Source organism: Silurus meridionalis, chromosome 20 (assembly GCF_014805685.1).
Source record: "Silurus meridionalis isolate SWU-2019-XX chromosome 20, ASM1480568v1, whole genome shotgun sequence".
NCBI classification, from domain to species: domain Eukaryota; kingdom Metazoa; phylum Chordata; class Actinopteri; order Siluriformes; family Siluridae; genus Silurus; species Silurus meridionalis.
Genome location: NC_060903.1, coordinates 9,401,940 through 9,422,492, shown reverse-complemented (window position 1 = coordinate 9,422,492; position 20,553 = coordinate 9,401,940). Strand labels below are relative to the sequence as shown.

At 36.6% G+C, this 20,553-nt stretch overlaps 2 protein-coding genes across 4 annotated transcripts; both read left to right on the top strand.

The window, feature by feature from the left end:
- The first annotated feature begins 75 nt into the window (after positions 1-75).
- On the top strand, positions 76-8,249 carry LOC124403130 (guanylate-binding protein 1-like). Its single transcript, XM_046876742.1, has 11 exons — positions 76-210; positions 1,555-1,759; positions 2,155-2,282; positions 2,577-2,686; positions 2,767-2,972; positions 4,704-4,946; positions 5,070-5,218; positions 5,330-5,461; positions 6,220-6,432; positions 6,547-6,649; positions 6,854-8,249. The coding sequence occupies exons 2-11, from the start codon at positions 1,576-1,578 to the stop codon at positions 7,243-7,245; spliced, it is 1,860 nt and encodes a 619-aa protein (XP_046732698.1). The 5' UTR covers positions 76-210; positions 1,555-1,575; the 3' UTR covers positions 7,246-8,249.
- Positions 8,250-11,897: 3,648 nt separating this feature from the next.
- Positions 11,898-20,312, top strand: LOC124402697 (guanylate-binding protein 1-like). Of its 3 annotated transcripts, none has more exons than XM_046875855.1 (11): positions 11,898-12,161; positions 13,007-13,204; positions 13,976-14,103; positions 15,398-15,507; positions 16,429-16,640; positions 16,813-17,055; positions 17,162-17,310; positions 17,905-18,045; positions 18,332-18,544; positions 18,751-18,853; positions 19,687-20,312. In XM_046875855.1, exons 2-11 carry the CDS (start codon positions 13,021-13,023, stop codon positions 20,121-20,123), a joined length of 1,920 nt encoding a protein of 639 aa, XP_046731811.1. In that variant the 5' UTR covers positions 11,898-12,161; positions 13,007-13,020; the 3' UTR covers positions 20,124-20,312. The 3 variants fall into 3 exon arrangements, with proteins under 3 accessions (XP_046731811.1, XP_046731809.1, XP_046731812.1); XM_046875853.1 differs by having other exon boundaries at positions 13,004-13,204; XM_046875856.1 differs by having other exon boundaries at positions 11,900-12,161; positions 13,004-13,204; positions 17,905-18,036.
- The last annotated feature ends 241 nt before the right edge of the window (positions 20,313-20,553 follow it).

Below are 20,553 nucleotides of genomic sequence, written 5' to 3'. Positions count from 1 at the left end.
CATAAAAAACCCATTCTGTTTTGTTTACTGATGCATAAGGACAGGATAATAATACCTCACCAGAGCTGATTTCCCGGAAAACCAGGATGTTTATTGGAACGTTTGGGCGGTTCGATCCATGCCAAAAGTTCACTCTATAAAAAGCCCTCCTTCTCTGTTTCTGTGTTTATCCAGTGATCTAAACAGCTTAACAGCAAGTGAAAGCAGAAGGTAAGTCTTCTTAGTTGTTGTTGTTTTTTTTTTAAATAAAGATTGTTTAAATACATTTTATTGTGCATCCTTAAAATCTGTGAATGAGTTAAAGGAGCAATCAATATTTAATACAATTATTATTTTCCTATAACCTAAATCAAAATAAATGATCATTCATGTGAATGAATTGGTCATTTTAAACAGAATTTAAACAAATACAATTTTTTTTTTAAATTAAATGCTTTTGTATGGTTGCATAACATTTAGATGCAAAATGGCTTCAAATTGGATTTATAACATACAGGAGATAAATAGAACATTTATATAATTTTTAATATGCAAATATGCACTGCTTTGGGACAATGTCCATTGTTAAAAGCCAAAAAAATTGAGATAAATATATTGAAAAAAAAATATTTTATTGTTTCCTACTTTAACATAATGGAATGGCATACTGAACCAGATTATCAGGTTTCTATTATAGACTAAAATCAGAATAGGGAGAAGTTTCTGTTTCACCTCTCCTACTGTATCTGCCTGCCTCACCTGGTTACCGTCTTGTGCGTGTGCACAGACAGATATTTTCAGCAAAGTCACACAGTCAGATTTGTTATTTTGGCATTAAATTCTACTCATAGGCATTATATAAAACTTTGCTCCTCTTTATTGCAACTTCCCCAGCTGTTAGAATGTCTAAGATAATACATTAGTTATATACATACACTGGCCAAAAATTCTTGGACACCAAAATGTCTTAAAGTGGCAGTACAATTTAAATCCACTGAAACAGAGGGTTCTGATCCAAAGTGCACAAAAGCAAGTGTAATTCTAACAGCCATGTTTCAGTGGAAAGATTTTTCAGAAATGTGAAAACTGTTATAACAGCAATAAGGAGAACTTTTTAACCAATAGTTTTGAAATGGGATGTTCAAAAATCACATATGGGTGTGTAATCAGGTATCTTACAGGTGTCTTATCTTATAGCCACGCAGTGTATGTGTTGTTTTATAAACACTAGATAATGGTCCATTCATATGGAACAAGCATCAAGCTCAATGAGACAATTGCAGCCAACAAAATTAGCGAGGTGGAAGCTCAGTGGTTACGGCATTTGTCTTTGGATCGGAAGGTCACAGGTTCAAATCTCTCCACCATTATGCAGCCACTGCTGGGTCCTTGAGCAAGGCCCTAAACCCTTCCCTGTTCAGTTGTAAGTCGCTCTGTATAAGGGCGTCTGGCAAATGCCATAAATGTCAATGTAAATGTAAAATGATTCATATATACTTTATATAAACTGTATATAAACAAAAGCAGTCAAATTTTAGCATATTATTACAAAATAATAATATTTATGATTTCTAGACTCCACAGCTAGATAGAATCATGTGCAGCCCAATGCAAGAGCCTATGTGTTTGGTGGAAAATGTGAATGGTTCACTGAATGTAAATGAGGAAGCCAGTAAATACCTGTCCAGGAACAACCAGCCAGTGGTGGTGGTGTCTGTGGTGGGCCTCTATCGCACAGGAAAGTCATACCTCATGAACCGCCTGGCAGGAAAATCAAGAGGTAAGTTTTGTTTTTATGGCTTTTTTTTTTGACTGCTCTTATCTTTTGATTAGATTTGACCAGTTTCATCAAATGGTGCTGGAATTATATGTTTATGATGTAGAACAAAGTTATTTGTATGACAAATAAGCAAACAATAAAACCATTGCCAATACCAATAAATGGGGAATTTAGCAAGAAATCACAATAGCACATGTACAGTAATATTGTTAAAAATTGCCACAAGTGCAAATATAAGAAGTACAATTAACATAAAACTTGGTTATATACAAACAGAATGGGATGTTCACAAGAAGGGTGGGATCCAAATTGGCTTAATGTATGTGTGCACATCTGTCTGTCCAATTCTTTGTGTGTCAATAATGATCAATAATGACTACTGTGGATGTTTACAGGCTTTGCTCTGGGTAACACCATTGAGTCAAAGACTAAAGGTATTTGGATGTGGTGTGTTCCACATCCTTATCAACAAGGACATACTCTGGTGCTGCTGGACACTGAGGGACTAGATGACATTGACAAGGTGTTAACAACATCTCATTAGCATCACAGTACATGCAATTTCCTGCTAAAATAAATAAGCACATTATACATTTGCATCCTTATCATATTACAAGGCAACGCAATACAGATAGGGAAAAAATGCGCTGGTCATATATAAAAAACAACATGTAATAATTGCAAACGCAAGCAATAAACAAAAGACTTTATGACAGTAGCTAAGTAATTAAAGCTAGATTTTTTTTAAAGCTAGAACATTAGCTCTAATCTATTCGAGTGCATATGAATGTAGAGTATAATGTTTGATTTGTTTTAGGGAGACTCTAAAAACGATGCCTGGATCTTCTGTCTGGCTGTTCTTCTGAGCAGCACTTTAGTCTACAACAGCCGAGGAACCATTGACAACAATGCAGTGGAAAAATTACAGTATCCTTTATGCATAGACATAGTCTGTAAGTCAGTACTATATATTTAGTATTTATGCATTATTCCTTAGCATGCTGCAGCTATGTCACCGAGCTTTCAGAGCAGATTAAGATCAAATCTTCTTCAGCCAAAGAAGTCGAGGAGGAAGACGAAGAATTTCAGTTTGTGCAGTTTTTTCCTAACTTTATCTGGGCAGTGCGTGACTTTTTACTGGTGCTGGAAACTAAAAAAAAAGGTCCAATGACTGAGGATGAGTACCTGGATTTTGCACTGCAGTTGAAGACAGGTACTGAAAGTCTGAATACTGAATGAACTATATCAGTGATCCCCAACCCCCAGGCCGTGGACCAAGAACAAAGCGACAAAGAAGAGAAAAACTTGGATATATTTTATAGTCAATGTACATCTTGTATAGCAGTAAAAAACTCAACATACAGCCATTATTGTCAAAATAGCTTGAACATGTCAAAACTATGTTCAAAGTGTCAATATTTTGTGTGAGCACCATTGTTATCTAGCACTGCCTTAATACTTCTGGGCAGGTTCTTGCGGGGATCTTTTTCCGCTCCTCCATAATGACATCACAGAGTTGCTGGATGTTAGACACATGGTACTTCTCTATCTTCTGCTTGAATATGCCCAACAGGTGTGCTCAATAGGGTTCAGATCTGGTCAAATACTTAGCCACTCCATTACCTTTACCTTTAGCTTCTTCAGCAAGGCAGTTGTCATCTTAGTGGTTTGTTTGGGGTTGTAATTATGTTTGAGAAGCTTCAGAATGTCACAGTACATGATGGAATCCATGTTTCCTCAATGAACCACAGCTCCCCAGTATAACTCATGCAGCCTCGGACCATGATTCTACCACCACTAAGCTTGAATGTAGCCAAGACAAAATTTTCCTAGTAATCCTCACCAGGGCATTACCATGCATGCTAAACACCATATAAGCCAAACAAGTTTATCTTAGTCTCAGCAGACCTCAAGACATGGTTCTAGTAATTCATGCTCTTGGACAGATTATCTTCAACATTCTTTTCCGCTTCAGAATGGCCTTCCTTCTCCGATGACAGCTATGCAAAATTACTTGTTGCAGTGCGAGGCTTATGGTCTAAACACTGACAGGCCGAGCTTCTGCTTCTGCAACCTCTAAAGCAATGCTGGCAGCGCTCATGCATCTGTTTTTTAAAGCCAGCTTCTGCACCTGATGCACAGCATGAGGATTTGGCTTCATTGATTAACCCTTAAGAAGGACTGTTCCGAATGGAAACTGTCTTGGAAAACCTCTGTATGACCCTGGCCTTACCGATCATCTTTAAGCCTAGGCCATCTTTAGGAAGAGCAACAATTCTAATTCTCAAATTCTCATATGTTCCTTGCCATGAGGTGCCAGGCTGAACATCTAATGGTCAGTATGAAATAATTGTTCTTAAAGTTTTAACTGCTCTAATACTAGATTTTTATAATCAAATAAAAATGTGTATGGTGCTGTCAAGCAGACAGAAACATAAACACGATAAATAGGACATTTGACTTTGCATGGTTACACAACAAACAGCTGTTATCACTTAGTGTGTACTCACTTTCATTGCCAGCTATTTTGACAATAATGGTTGTATGTGGAGTTATTTTTAGAGGAAAGTAAATCTATACTGCTGTACAAGCTGCACATTATGTTTGATTAAGTTGATGACTTTGACTTAGTTGAGTCTCTTCAGTGTGAGCCTGTTCCAGCAATTATTTGTGCAGCTATCACTACCTGCTGTAGAGCCTTACAGTCAATTGCTGCTTCCAAACCAGACTGTGATGGAGGTGGTGAAGGCGGTTTTGATAGCATACATATAGAACCATACATATAGAACCATTTAATTATCGTGCAAGAAACTGCTATATACATATATATATATATATATATATATATATATATATATATATATATATATATATATATATATATATATATATATATATATATATAAAACATTTTTTTTTTTTTTTTTTTTCTTTTGCATTACAGGTCTTGGTACAAAGATCACCAACTACAATCTTCCAAGGCAGTGTATTAGATACAATTTTCCAACCCGGAAGTGTTTTGTTTTCCCGTTTCCTGCATCCCAAGACAAAATTGTTCATCTCAAGAGCCTGGATGAGAACGACATTTGTCCTGACTTTCTGACTGCCACACAGCGTTTTTGTGACTATGTTTTTAATGTAAGCAAAGTTAAAATGGTTAAAGGAGGATACAAAGTCACAGGGAAAAGTGAGCATTGCATTATTTCTCTCTTAACATTATTTTTTATTATATACATCTTTATTAAACTGATCTGTTAATGTTAATGGTGTGTGTGTGTGTGTGTGTGTGTGTGTGTGTGTGTGTTAACAGTGTTTGGTCACCTTGTGCACTCATATGTGGAGACAATCTCTAGTGGGAATGTCCCTTGTCTGGAAAATGTTGTGCTAGCCATGGCAAGGATAGAAAATGAGGAAGCTGTCCAGGAAGGCATTAAGCTGTACCAGAGTAGTATGGAACAGGTAAAGCGCACACACACACACACACACACACACACACACACACACACACACACACACACACACACACACACACACAGAATCTAATCTAGTGTCATTAAAATCTTTATGCAGGTGAAAAGTTTGTTTCCTGTGAGTTTTAGTGAACTTTCTGCAGAGAACAAAAAGATCAGTAACATGGTCAACACTGAGTTCATGAAGCGCTCCTTCAAAGACAAAAATGGCGAATACTTCAAGAAACTGATGGTGAGTTTTGGACACACACAACCCAAATCCATGCTTTACAGTATAATTTCTGTGCTTGGGTTACTTCAGTTTTCTCCCACTAATGAAAAACATGATAGTATGAATATTGTCTGTTTCCCCTACATGTAAAAATATATTGTGTGTATGGTGACAAGGACTAGTGACCAGTGTCACCAGTATAAGCACTGAAGCCAGCAGCATAAGGCTGTTAATGACAATGACAAAAAAAAATAAAAAATCAGTAAATATTTACAGATATTAAATAGGCACAAAATTAGATCAAGTCAAGTCAAGAAGCTTTTATTGTCATCTCAATCATATATAGCGGACGCAGTACACAGTGAAATTAAACAACGTTCCTCCAGAACCCTGATGCTACATTAAACAACATAAAACAACAATCACAGAAACAGAAAAACACAGGGCCAAGGACTAGTAAGTGTCCTCGCCACATAAAGTGCATGTGTGAAACCTGGTGCAAACAGTGCAAAGACAACACAAGACCGTGCAAGACAACACAGGACAGTGTGAGACAATACACAAAACACAATATAGATCCACCAGTAAACCTTTTGTAACGAGATAAAGTGAACAGTAGCAAAAATGTAAACAAAATATTTTGCAAAAAAACAAATAGCAAATAAGCTTTTGTTGGCCCTGATGTACTGTTTGTACCGAATGTACTGGATGTACTTGTTGGCCCAGATGTACTGTACTCCTCTCATTCTCTCACTAAATTAAAACTACTGTGTTTTCAGATGGCAGTAGACAAACATTATGCTGAACTAAGTGTTCTGAACATGGAGGCATCAGAAAAGAAATGCCAGCAGATTCTGTCTGATCTATACAAGGAGATAAGTGAACGTATACAAAATAGAGACTTTTTAAAACCTGGGGGATATAAGCTCTACTGTACACACAGAGACAATATCATCCTACAGTATCACAGTCAGCCAAACAAAGGAATCCAGGTAAATGCAACATATCTAAAAATACATGTATGCACTTGGCCTGGGTGTAAAAATCCAGTTCCCCACTAAAAAGTAATTTGGTGCTATATGCATGTGTATGTTTTCTGGGTAAAGGCTGATGAAGTGCTAGCGAAGTTTCTGAGTGGGAAAAGTGAGGAGGCGAAATTAATTCTCCAGACTGATGAACAACTGACTGAATTTGAGAAAAAGATTCAAGGTAAGTTGAGTATAACCATATAATTAATAAAAATCTATAACATACCTGAAATATTGTGTTTTAGGACTTTTTAGTGTTGATTGATTATTTGATGAATTGGTTGATTTTAACTGGTTAGATTCTGGTTAATAGATTGAGAAAATATCCTTTTCTATACTTTAATTTCTTTACTTTTTCTTTTTCTCCTTTGCTGATGATGCACAGAGGAGAAAGAACAAGCAGCTTTTTTACAGCAACAGTGCAGAGTAGAACAGGAGAGAAAGATGGAGGTGGAACGACTGTTGCAGGAGGAAAAAGAGCACCATGAGCAAATGGTACTGCAGCTGAATATAAAACTTGAGGAGGAAAAGTTTCAGCAGCAGCAGGAAGTGGAGAGAGCCATTGAAAGCAAACTAATTGAACAGAAAAAACTTTTGATAGATTTTGAAGAGAAAGCCCATCTAATGGGTCTGGAGATTGAACAACTTAAAAAAGAAAAGGAGGAACTTTCTCACAGTTTTTATAAAGATTATTTCATTCAGGTTCTGTCGATAGCTAAAGAATTGTTTTTGATGTACATGCAGTATAAAGCAATGCCAAAACAGATATCAATGTAAGAAAATCATACTTTAAAAAAGACCACTAACTAAATATAAGCAACACCAACATTCTGTAATAAACTGAAAAATATTAGAAACAGTAGGTTTTTAAAAGTACATCTATATAAGCACATATATATTTTTTAAGTATATATTCTGTATATTTTAGTACATTGCTTTTAATAATTCTTACCTGTAATTCCTGCTTCCTATTCAAAATGACGTTTAAACAAAAATAATATAAAATGCACTGCAAAATTGTGTTTACTTATAGATGGATAGAAAACAAAATGTTTGTTATCTTGTCTATTTTTTAAAGGCAATATTATAGTTTGCACTGGTCGTGTAATTCATATAATAAACTTTCTTTCGGCTTTTCCCGTTAGGGGTCACCACAGCGGATCATCCGTATTCATGATCCGCATGTTCGTTTTGGCACATGTTCATATAATGAATCATATAATGTATTTGTTTAAGAGGACAAAATCCAAAATATTTTATGTCTGTTGTCTGGCATTAAATAAAACCATGTTTATATCAAACACCAAAATGGAAAAAGATTTTGATCTCTGTAACTTTGACTATGGCATGATTGCTGCTGCCAGATGGCCTAGTTTGAGTATTTCATTGCTGATCACCTGGGATTTTTACACGCACATTTCTCTAGACTTACTAAATACAGACAGTTTAGAAAATCATACACACAGTGAGTAGAAACAGATTTTGGTGACAGCATCATGAACCTTAGGACCCAGCTTGCTTTGTATCAGCAGTTCAGTCTGAGCTCATCTAATGGTTTGAACTGGAAATAGATGAAAATAAATTGAGAACCTCATTGTGTCCACAGGCTTCCATGACTGAAACAAGTGCCTGACTTCATCAATGCTTGTGGTTGAATGCCACATTTAAACCACAACCACATTCAAAACTCTAGTGGAACCCTTTTTCAGCTTAGTATATTTGTAAAGCGGAACTAAATCTGGAATGGGATGTTAAAAAAACCACATGGGTGTAATGGTCAGGTGACAATAAAAACTTTGGCATACTGCAGTGTAATTGTTTTTATTTTATTGTTCGATAGGGAAAGTTGAGGAAAATTAAGTAGAGAGCCACATTCTTTCCGTGTCTTTACAGAGAATCCTATTCCACATATGTAATAACCAAATTATTTTATGTTAATTGCAGTGAATTTGTCTTTAATAAGTGTATTTAAGGTCACCAGAAAGAAAACTTTTTCATCAATACTCTCACATTATTCTTACATTTACAGTGATAAAACAATGAATATATATATACAGTGGAACCTCGGGTTACGAACGCCCCGGCATACGTATAATTCAGGTTACGAATCGCAGTTCATCAAAATTTTTGCCCCTGGTTACGAACAATATATCGGGATACGAACGTCGCTCACCAAAAAATCGCAGGCAAGTTGGTTGTTTTTGCTCTATCCACGCAGCTCGTCACATCAGTTAGCGTCCTGTGTCCCTAGCGAGAGCATCGTGTTACTTATCCGCTTGAACTTTTCCCGGCAGCAGCGTAACAACTCGTTAGTTGATGCTCGTGGAATGATGAGATGGACAACATTAGCCGATGCATAACCACTTTACTTGTTTTTATGAAGATAGATTAGCAGGGTTACAGTCTTTTCCGAAGTACAATACCCATAATGAATTTCACTCTGGACTTCAATACCAACTGATAGTAGCCTTAAAGAAACAGCTCTCATTTTCCCTCTAATGCAACAATTGTCTCAGCGTTCGTGTTAATAACACTGTCTTTAATATTCTATAATATAATATATAATAATATATAAATAATATAATATAATAAGATTCTCCTTCCAAACAATAACTCTCCCTCCTCCCCTTCTACGAACGTCGTCTCCTGCAGCGAGTCTTCTCAAAGGGAAAGTACCCGGTACTTTTATGTGGTATGATTTTAATATAACATGTTAAAAGTAAATAATATTAGTGAATATTGGCTTTATTTTTATTTAAGTAATATTTTTGGTTGTCCAGAACGAATTACCGAAGTTTCTGTTCATTATTATGGGGAAATTTGTATCGGGATACGAACTTTTCAGGTTACGAATAAAGTACCGGAACGAATTAAATTCGTAACCCGAGGTTCCACTGTATATTATAACAAGTAAATAACAAGTAAATATTCAGTTTAATGTGAAAGTGAAAATAAAGATGCAGATTGCAAGGATCTACACAAATATAACTGATGAAAGTGTGCTGTTAATAGTTCATGGAAACATCATAAAGACATATGTCACATGTTAAAGATAACATAAATGCAAGCTTCATTTAAAAAACATTACTTATTTGGTTCTTTTTATTTGGTCACTCTAAACAGGGTACTGCTTTTAGATTAGAAGATGCCTTCTGTGCACAAACTAGTTGTGGCTTATTTGGATGCTATGATTTTCTAAACTTTTCTTTTACTTTCAACTTAGTGTTTATTTATATGTATAGTGTGTGTGTTTTAATCCTGATTCTTCAAATAGTTAGAATTGTGGTTGTAGTACTTAATAAGGCAAAGGAAATAATTATGCACTACAAATTTATTTGCCTTGCTCATGTTCCCCTTCAGGAACTTGAGCTGCGTCAATAAGGCTTTGGGAACGCTTCCGCATTGTCCACCCTCTGAATAACGTGTGCAATCCGGCCAATATAAAGAGTGGTGTCACAGGGGGTTGATGTCATGACCAGGAAGCTAAAAAAAAAGCACATGGAGTGAAACGGGCGCTATCTTCTGTTTTTTTTTTTTTTTTTTCAGGAAGCGCTCTGTGTGTTGTCCTTATGGTAAATGGCAAAAAAAATTAAATAAATGAAGCAACTTTCGTTCATGCATTCCTCCCTGCCCCAAATCGGCTGTGCAGATTGTGCTCACATGTTGATGATTGATCGTTTCGCTCCTCATTGTTCTGGCCCCGCTTTCGCTAAGGCAAAGCGGAGTTCAAGGACCTGGGGTAACTAACTTTGGAGCTAGTGGGCAATGCTTATGTCTCAACAGGTCAAGCCGCAGGCTGTCTGCACACTATGCTGTGCTGTAGGCCGCCTGGAGCTGACCTGCTATGGTAGCTACACGTGGGAGACATGTCAGGCTGTCAGGAGGTCCAATGGCTCCCCTGTGCGAGAGACTTAGCTCTTAGGGCAACTAAAGAGACCGCTAGGGCCATTAGCCAGTCCATGGCTGCTCTTGTGTCTACTGAAAGGCACCTGATATCTCCAAAATCGCTCTCGCCCAACCCAACCTTGCAAAAAGCAGTATGCTTCCCCTGCTAGGGATCCTGTGTGACTCTCAAGGCCATAGCCCTGTGAGCTTACAAGTCTGAGGACTGTCACCTTCAATAAAGGAGCTTCAGCCAAAAAGTCCTGATACAGGACTATCTGGGGCCTCTCAGTATACAGTGTCTGCCCCGCCACTGCGCTATCAGGGAGCTGGTTTGTTAACCCTGCAACTTTCAGTACTTCAGGGCATGGCCAGCTCCAGCAAATGCTCTCCTCGGGTCCTCCCGGTAACGTAGTGAGTTTGCTAGCTTGGAGGAGGCCCCTATAGCTGCACCAGGGCATACCAGAGGTCAGTCTCAAGAGACTGATTTCCTTCAGAGATAATCTAGCAGCCCAGAGGTTCCGCCAGACATGTCTCGGTGGGTCCTGCTCACTATAGACAGAGGCTAGTCAATTCAGTTCGGGTCTTGTCTGCCCCGGCTTATGGGGTGTGCCCCACCCTGGTGGGGCCCGAGCAGGCTCTGGTCATTGAATTAAAAGTAGATACTCTTTTGTGGAAGGAGGCCATCGGAGTGGTCCCTGTATCAGACAAAAAGCCCGGGTTCTACAGCCGGTACTTCATAGCTCCCAAAAAGGACGGAGGGTTGCGTCCTTTACTGATCCACGTCAGCTGAACTGCTCACCTTTAAGACTCAGGTTCAAGATGCTGACCCTGAATCAGGGTCCCAAATCAGGTCAGAGGACTGGTTTGTCACAATAGATAAAAAGGTATTTAAATTTGAATGTACAGTTTATTTGAAGTCTCCATTAATATATATATATTTTAATGCAGGTTCCCACTACCTTGAAGCAAAAACAAAGAAGAATTTTACAGCTTTATTTATGTACCCTGAAAGATGGTAGGACTATTCGAACAGTGGTTGAGGATTTGAGAGAACAGGGTATAAGAATAGTAAAGGAAAGAGATGTCTGTCCACTTTGGCTTTGAGCGTCAGTGTTTTGAATCTGATGCAGACAGCTACAGGAAGCCAGTAAGGTTATGTGCAAGAACCCAACAAGGATTCCTTTTTTTTTTTTTTTGTTTTGTTTTTTTTTTCCCCAAATGTTATTTTCAATAAAAAGGCAAAAAATAATGGCAATTTTTTTTTACTATTAAAATATTAATGCATTGTTCTACTGTCTATTATCTGGAAGTTAACTGAACAGGATTGGGGTTTTATAAACAACATACTGTAAAGTCAGCATTAAAGGTAGTTGATGTTTGCTTATGTTTGCATGCACTCTGCACGTGTTTAAGTGTGCACAGGGGACGCAGTGAAAGCGAAAGTGAAAGTTGCCTGCGAGGGTTTTTTTTTTTTTTTCATTTAAAATAAAACTAATAAAATGCGTTGCAAAGTTCAGAGAACGAATCAACTATATGGTAAAAGCAAATTCATAAATAGTTATTAAACATGATACAAATACCAGCATTATCCATACGGAATTAAACCAATGCTGCTGGACCTTTAGATAAGTTTATGTCTGTTGTGCACCCGAGACCAGTATGATTTCTCGGAAATGCACGAATTACAATACACAAAGCCATAAACGCCGGATGATTGGGAGTGTCCACACTTACTTTAATACTTACTGAGTGCATCTCCACAACAGTTTGGTTTGCATCCCTAGAGCAAGTCACGGCTGGACAATAAGGTACGTTCCTTTTTGGTTACATTTATGAATAAATACTTTATACAGTAAAAATCTTATAAAATATTATAGTTTATCATTCAGATTTTGGATTTTTTTCAATTTGTCTGAGGAAAAATGGTTAATGATTTCATGACAAAAAAGTAAATAAATAAATACAATTATCAACTGTATAACAACATACACCTACATGTATCAGGAAAAGTAATTAAAATTAATGAAACTTAACTAAATGATTCATACATATAATCCACTGTGTGTCTTCAGATGGATTAAATCCTTTACAAAGATCACTGCATGCCTACTGTATGTGCCATGCCTATGTGAATGCCATCCCATGCCCATAGCAGCACAAGAGGAAAAATGACTTAAAAATGACTTTAAAATGTTTTGCCTATTCAGGGTTTTCAGATACAAAAGAAAACTACATCTTACCACTGGTGTAATAACTTAATATCTAGTTTGAACTAATTTGCCCAGTGACAAGGACTTCATGATATTTCTTCAGTCTGGGATTTGGCACTATTGTGAGAAAGAAAGGTTTAGGAAATAGTCATTTGAAAGGAAAAATGTCCTTTATTAATGGTGCTCAATTAGTTTCACTTTTCAGTTGCACTTTGCACACATAAACACGGCTGTCTGTGTTCTGCTTTCTCTTAAAGGTCAATCCATGTTTGTAGATTTGATTTTTTCATGTATTAACAACTTTACCAGCATCCTCCTGTAAACCTAATCTATTCAAATTTGGGCTTTAATAATGGAGGATTTAATCATGCTTACAAATGAACTGCTTTGTGCATTTGCAATTTTGAAATTGAAATGTGAAATGTTCAAACTCTATACAGCAGAGCCTGAGAAAATCATGTGCAGCCCAATGCAAGAACCTGTTTGTTTGGTGGAAAATGTGAATGGTTCTCTGAGAGCAAATGATAAAGCCATTCAGTACCTGTCCAGGAATAACCAGCCGGTGGTGGTGGTGTCTGTGGTGGGACTCTATCGCACAGGCAAATCATACCTTATGAACCGCTTGGCAGGACAGCAATCTGGTGAGATTTGTTTTAAATGGCATTTTCATTTGCAGTTTGCTCAAATTTTTATAGACTTTGTAACTGTTACTTTCCCACCTTGGCTAGGCCTAGGGGAGTGTGGGAACAATAAATCCTTTTAGTTGTTGTGAGTTGTTTGGACAAAAATCAGGACAAGAGTTTAGAGTAGTTATTGCTTTAATGGTCAAGTGCAGTAAGGTAACAAACAATTTCTAGAAGTATTTCACATAGTCAAGAAGACTAGACTCACACCAGCAAAGTACCATGGACATGAACATAAGAAAAAGGTCTACTCTAGGCTGTATTTTGGAAACTTAACCCAACTAACATACAGCAACAGACTAGCTGACTACACTAGGCTATCCTACCAGAAAAATACAATGGGTGGCACCTGACGTCTACCTAGGGTGTCTAAACAATGGCAAAACCTACGTGGTGGAATGTAGGTGCGCGCACATTCTTACCTGTTCTCAAACCAGGTAAGCTAGTATAACAGAGACAACTAGCAACTAGCACAAATAGCAACCAGCACAACTAGCAACACCTAACAGTAACACTGTCTTGCAGGATTTTTTTGTTTTTACTTTTTTGCTGTTTGTGAATTTGTGTGTTAATTTAAACAAAAACATAGTATTTCTTTAATAGGTCATACATAATTTGTAACTGTCTGGACTAGTAGAAGAGTGCACTCTCAGCCCAAAATGTCTAGCTTATAAAAATATATTTTGTTCTTTAAGAATAGTAAAGATGACCACTGTTTACCTTTTTTAGGATTTGCTCTGGGCAGCACCATTGAGTCAAAGACGAAAGGTATTTGGATGTGGTGTGTTACACACCCTCGTAAAAAAGAGCTTACTTTGGTGCTCCTAGACACTGAGGGACTGGGGGACGTTGACAAGGTGAGGATACCAATAGCAACACAGTACATGCACATTCTTTTGATAAATATATTGCATTGGCTGTATATTTTAAAAGCCCTTTTGTAAAAATGACGTGCTGGATGACCTGCAAAAATAATATTTAATCTATTATCGCCTATTTTTTTTGCATTCAAGGATTCAGGTCAGAAAAACACATAGACCTGAGATATGGGAAACAGAACACAAAGTTTTAAGCAATAAACAGTCATATGTTTGTATAACTTAATAAAAGATTGAATCATAAACACAGCCAAACGATACTGAAGAACCATGTTTACTGACAAGAAGCTGCTAAATTAAAACAAAACCTGCCCCTGGGGGATGAGAAATATGCATTCTAGAGAGATTATAGGAATGTCGTTAAATATAAATTATATTTATATATCTTCTCAAGGCACAATAGTATAGAAATTAAACTTTAATGTACTTTTGGTAGCTAATTTGACAATAATGGCTATATGTTAAGTTATTTTCAGAGGACAGTAAATCTGTGCTTCACATACAAGCTGCAAACTGACTACTCTAAAATATATACAAGTTATTCTAAATTAAAATAGGTATATTTCTAAAACAGTTTTACCTTAATCTTAAACTGTATTGGTCATCAACAGTGCAAAGTAATGGAGATTGTGTTAGAGAAGTGAAGAAAAGAGTGCAGGCAGGGTGGAGTGGGTGGAGAAGAGTGGCAGGAGTGATTTGTGATTTAAGGGTACCTGCAAGAGTGAAAGGGGAAGTTTATAGGACTGTGGTGAGACCTGCGATGTTGTATGGATTAGAGACAGTGGCATTGAGTAAAAGACAGGAGGTGGAGCTGGAGGTAGCAGAGCTGAAGATGTTAAAACGAGTTTATTAGTGGGTCTGTGCATGTAGGACATTTTGGAGACAAGATGAAAAACACGATTAAGATGGTTTGGACATGTGCAGTGGCGGGACATGGGGTATATCGGTAGGAAAATGCTTAGGATGGAGATGCCAGGAAGGAGTAAAAGAGGAAGGCTAAGAGGAGGTTTATGGATGTGGTGGGGGAAGACAATGCAGGCAGTTGGTTTGAAAAAGGCAAATGTAGAGGACAGAGTAGTATGGAGACAGATAATGCACTGTGGCGACCCCTGAAGCAAGCAGCCTAAAGAAGAAGAAGATTGGTCTATAAGTACAATAGTATTCTGTTAGAAGAATTTAGTTCTGTAATTCAGGCTTAAGTGATTCATTTGGATGAGTATAATATTCTATAATATACACATATCTGTCATGTATAATGTTTGTAATGTTTTAGGGAGACTCTAAAAATGATGCCTGGATCTTCTGTCTTGCTGTTCTTCTGAGCAGCACTTTGGTCTACAATAGTCGTGGAACCATCGATAACACAGCAGTGGAAAAACTACAGTATCTTTTTGTATAAAACACAATAAACATATATAGACATAATCATTCAGTCAGTACTAAAGACAGACAAATATAGTCATGTGGAGAAGAACTTTTCTTAATACTGTGCTTTCATTTTTGGGGGCCTAAATAACAATTCTGTGGTGTTCATAAGCTTTCATAAACATAAATGTAATATCACATCCAAAACAAACAAAAAAGCGTAATCAATTTCCAAAAAAAAAAAAAAAAGGAATACCAACTTTCAGATATTTACATGCTATAGTTAATGTAGGTGAACAATCAGCAACATTAATTTGAAATACAACTTATTTCTGTATGAATTTCAGATTTTCTCATCCTGTTGTTGGCCAACTCTTCTTCCAACTGTGCATCAGTATTGATGTTTTAGGGAATTAGTTTATGCCACACCCGATAGTCATTGAAAATACAAATCATTAGATTTAAGCAAGTAGAATTTGGTGTGAACTTAATTGGTTGGAATGAAAACCTGCACCCACACCAGCCTTTTGTATTAAAAATTGGACACCACTGGTATAAGGGGTTTGGGGTGATCTACTGTGGTTTGGCATTGTATATTCCAATTTTTTTTGGAAATAAATGCATTGTTCAGTGTAGAAAGCCAAATATTAAATTGATGGTGCTTACCCTTCACTTCTTTCTTCCCAATTGGTTTTTAAAAGTTTTTAGGGGGAATAAATTCCCCATGTTAAAATCTGTTTGAGATGTTTTTTTTGTTAACAAAGGTTATTTATTGGATTATAGTTTTTTGTGTGCACACATTTATTTATTTATTTGTTTGTTTATTATCTTTAATAAACAAGAACATAATAAACAACATAATTGTCTCTTTAAAAATTATAATATTTTTCCCCCAGAAAGATATCGTTCATTGAAGCATCATTCCTTAACGTGTTGCAGCTATGTCACTGAGCTTGCAGAGCAGATTAAAATCAAATCACCAGCATCCGAGACAGAGTTTGAGGAGGAGGAAGAAGAGGACTCTCAGTTTGTGAGTTTTTTTCCTAACTTTATCTGGACGGTGCGTGATTTTTCTCTTGAGCTGGTGCTTGAGAAAAGAGGTGAAGTGACAGAGGATGAGTACCTGGATTTTGCCTTGCAGCTGAAGAAAGGTATAAATGACATTTTTGTCTGAGATATTAAAAGAAGGTGTCCCAATGTCTACTTTGTAATAACTAATGTTAAATGCTAAAAGCACTAAGGCACAAAACATTTACTTTAAAACAATTATTATATACTGTATGTAATATAAACAGAACAAATGATTATTGTTCTCTATTGCAGGTTTCAGTAAGAAGGACACCAATTATAATCTTCCTCGGCAGTGTATTCGAAACTATTTTCCAACCCGGAAGTGCTTTGTTTTCCCGTTTCCTGCATCCCAGGAGAAAATGGCTCAGCTTGAGAGTTTGGATGAGAGTGACATTTATCCCAAATTTATGAATGTTACACAGTGTTTTTGTGACTATGTTTTTGCTGCAAGCAAAGTTAAAACAGTCAAAGGAGGACACAAAGTCACAGGGAGGAGTGAGCATTAATTTACTTTTCCCTTAAAATTGTTTACGTGTATAAATGTTTTCAATAGTGTTTCTTTTTTCAAATGTGTTTTTTGTGTGTGTTTGTTTGTTGACAGTGTTTGGTCACCTTGTGCAGTCATATGTGGAGATGATCACTAGTGGGAAAGTCCCTTGTCTGGAGAATGCTGTGGTGTTAATGGCAAAGATAGAAAATGAGGCAGCTGTGCAGGAAGGGATCAAGCTGTACCAGACTGGGATGGAACAGGTGACAAACAAATCATACACAAAGGATGCAACAAAACACTTTTTTTGTTAAGAAAGCATTATATATTGGGGGATTAGGGGTAGGGATAAACACTTTTCCTTCCTTGGACCACTTTTGATACTGACCACTACAGATCAGAAACACCCCACAAGAGCTGGAGGTTTGGAGATGCTCTGACTCAGTCATCTAGACATTAAAATTTGGCCCTTGTCAATCTCACTCTAAATCCTTGTGCTTGCACATGTTTCCTGCTTTTAAAACATTCATTTTTGAGAACAAAATGTTCACTTGCTGCCTAAGATAGCACTTTTGCATGTCGCTCTGGACAAGGACGTCTGCTAAATGCCGCAAATGTAAATATAATATATCCCACCCACTAACAGGTGCCATAATGAAGAGATAATCGGTGTTATTTACTCACCAGTCATAATGTTATAATAATAATAATTTTATGTATGTATGTTTGTATGTGTAAAAGCAAGTTTTGTGAAACATTAAAATATTGTATGTTCCTGAACCAAAGCCTAATATATTTTTGTATGCTCTGAATACAAAATAATTGCAATTCTTATTCTGATGTTAATATTATTACAGGTAAAGAACTTGTTTCCCCTCACTGGGAATGCACTTTTTGTTGAACATCAGAAGCTCAGCAACATGGCCAACACTGAGTTTATAAAACGCTCCTTTAAGGATGATGAAGGGAAATACTTCAAGAAACTGATGGTTTGTTTTGCGAGTGCACACACACACACACACACACACACACACACACACACACACACACACACACACACACACACTCTCTCTCTCTCTCTCTCTCTCTCTCTCTCTCTCTCTCTCTCTCTCTCTTGCTCTCTCTCTCCAGGTAAAATCAGATATGTTTTTCATTGTATACTGTATGTGTTTCTTTGTTAGATTTTATTTTAATAAAATCATTTAACTATGTCTGGAGTTCCAAAATGTATTTGTTTGTTGGATGTTTTTATTACTTCTGAATGTGTGTTAACTGTGTTTATAGGAGGCAGTAGAAAAGCACTATGCTGAGCTACTTTGTCAGAACATAGACGCATCAGAAGAGAAGTGCCAGAAGATTCTGTTTGATCTTTATGAGGATATGAATCAGTGTGTGCAACAGGGGGAGTATGCAAAACCTGGAGGATACAATCTTTATTGCAAACACAGAGACAACCTCTTTGCTGAGTACCACAGGCTGCCCGATAAGGGGATGCAGGTAATAAACACACACACACACACACACACACACACACACACACACACACACACACACACACACACACACACACACACACACACACAGTGCAGATACAGATACATGTGTGTCTTAAAGTGTACATCAAATTTCTAGGAAGTGATCAAATATAGTTAATATAATGGCCACTAATACAGGTGTATGTACTGTATATTTTCTGTCTGAAGGCTGAGGTGGTGTTGGAGAATTTTCTGAGTGGAAAAAGTCAGGAAGCAACATTAATTCTCCAGACTGATGAACAATTGACTGAAAGTGAGAAAATTATTCAAGGTAAGCTGGAAGCTGTAGTATTACCAAATGTATAAACGAAAGTATATATATATATATATATATATATATATATATATATATATATATATATATATATATATATATATATATGACCAGCTATGCAGTTGTTAGAAACATGCCTACTCTCAGTAATGCTGGACTTAAATATGGTTTAAATACTGGGAGGTGATTTATCTTCTGGAGAACATGTACAATGGTTATGTGTGGATATTTTGTTAGAGGATGGATGCTGGATGGTTGCAATCACTAGATAATGTTATAGAGAAACAATATATTTAAGTCCTGCCAAAAACCTGTCACTTTGCTTTGTAATTAAATTATTGTGGTAGAGTGAATGGAATGATGGATAAAGAGTTTTTTTTATTATTATTGTTACACAGGGAAAGCCAACCATAAAATCAGATTTCAAAATGACACTCAGCCAAATAGATGAAGTTAGCAACATGTAGTTACTATAATGTTAGCTGGCAATGTTCCATGATTTCTAGTAGTTAAATGGATAAGAAAAAGCATTAGCAGACAAGCATGATTTTCTTTATTTGTCAGAAATCTGGACTGGTTGTTTAGAGAGAAGTTTACTAATACATAAGTTATACATTTGCACATTAAATGCTGCCTATTATAGTTTTGCTAAATCAATGTGACAATACAAGAAAAATATAATACAAAGATACAATAAAATGCAGTTTCATTCTACAAAGCACAAAGCATACTAATAAACTAGATATTCACTCGTTTAAGTTTTCTATTCTTTACTTTTTTAATTGACTCTGTCTTTCTCTTTCAATGGTCCCTTTCATGGTAATGCACAGAGGAAAAAGAGCAAGCAGCTCTGTTAGAGCAGAAGTATAAAGTGGAACAGGAGAAAAAGAAGGAGGTGGAACAACTGATGCAAGATCATGAACAGCACTATAAGCAAATAGTACAACAGCTGGAGAGGAAGTTTGAGGAGGAGAAGATGCAACAGCAGCAGGAAATAGACCAAGCACTGGAGAGCAAACTGAAAGAACAGGAGGAACTTGCACAGAGAAAGTATGAAGATAAAGTCCAGCTGATGGAGCTGGAGATTGAGCACCTTAAAAAAGAAAAGGAAACACAGTCTAGTGATATTTTTAAGGATTATGTCATGCCTCTTGTAGACACTGCCACAGGTGTGTTTTCTACAGTCCTCCAGTATAAACTAAAGAAAAGCATCTATAAGAATTCAAAGACCTCAACCCAGATTCCACCACAAGCTGAATCAAAATGAAGTCATCCAAAAAATGTTTTAAATATCTCAAACGTAATTATGGAGTTAGTTTGGAATTTAATCATCTCAATATACTTTGTCTTTTTGGTACTGTTTTGTGAGATTGTTTGCACATCTCCTTATTCTTGCCTTTACGCCTTTGCCTAAAGAGTTATACTGCTTGTTTATTAAAGACTGGATTTTACCGCACTTGTATCTGTTTGTTTGAATTTCATGACAGTTTGTTATAGGGTTCCTCAAATATAAAAAAAAAATTATCCCTGGATGTTTATTGTCACACACACCACCAAAACATTTTAACAAAAATATATGATTAATGTCAGATTGCAGATGATAAGGTGGATTTTATCTACATGTATAGAGTTTTTAAATCAATTGGTCAAGCCAGTATAAACTTTTGTTGTAGAAAACATGATCTCCCTAGTTTATA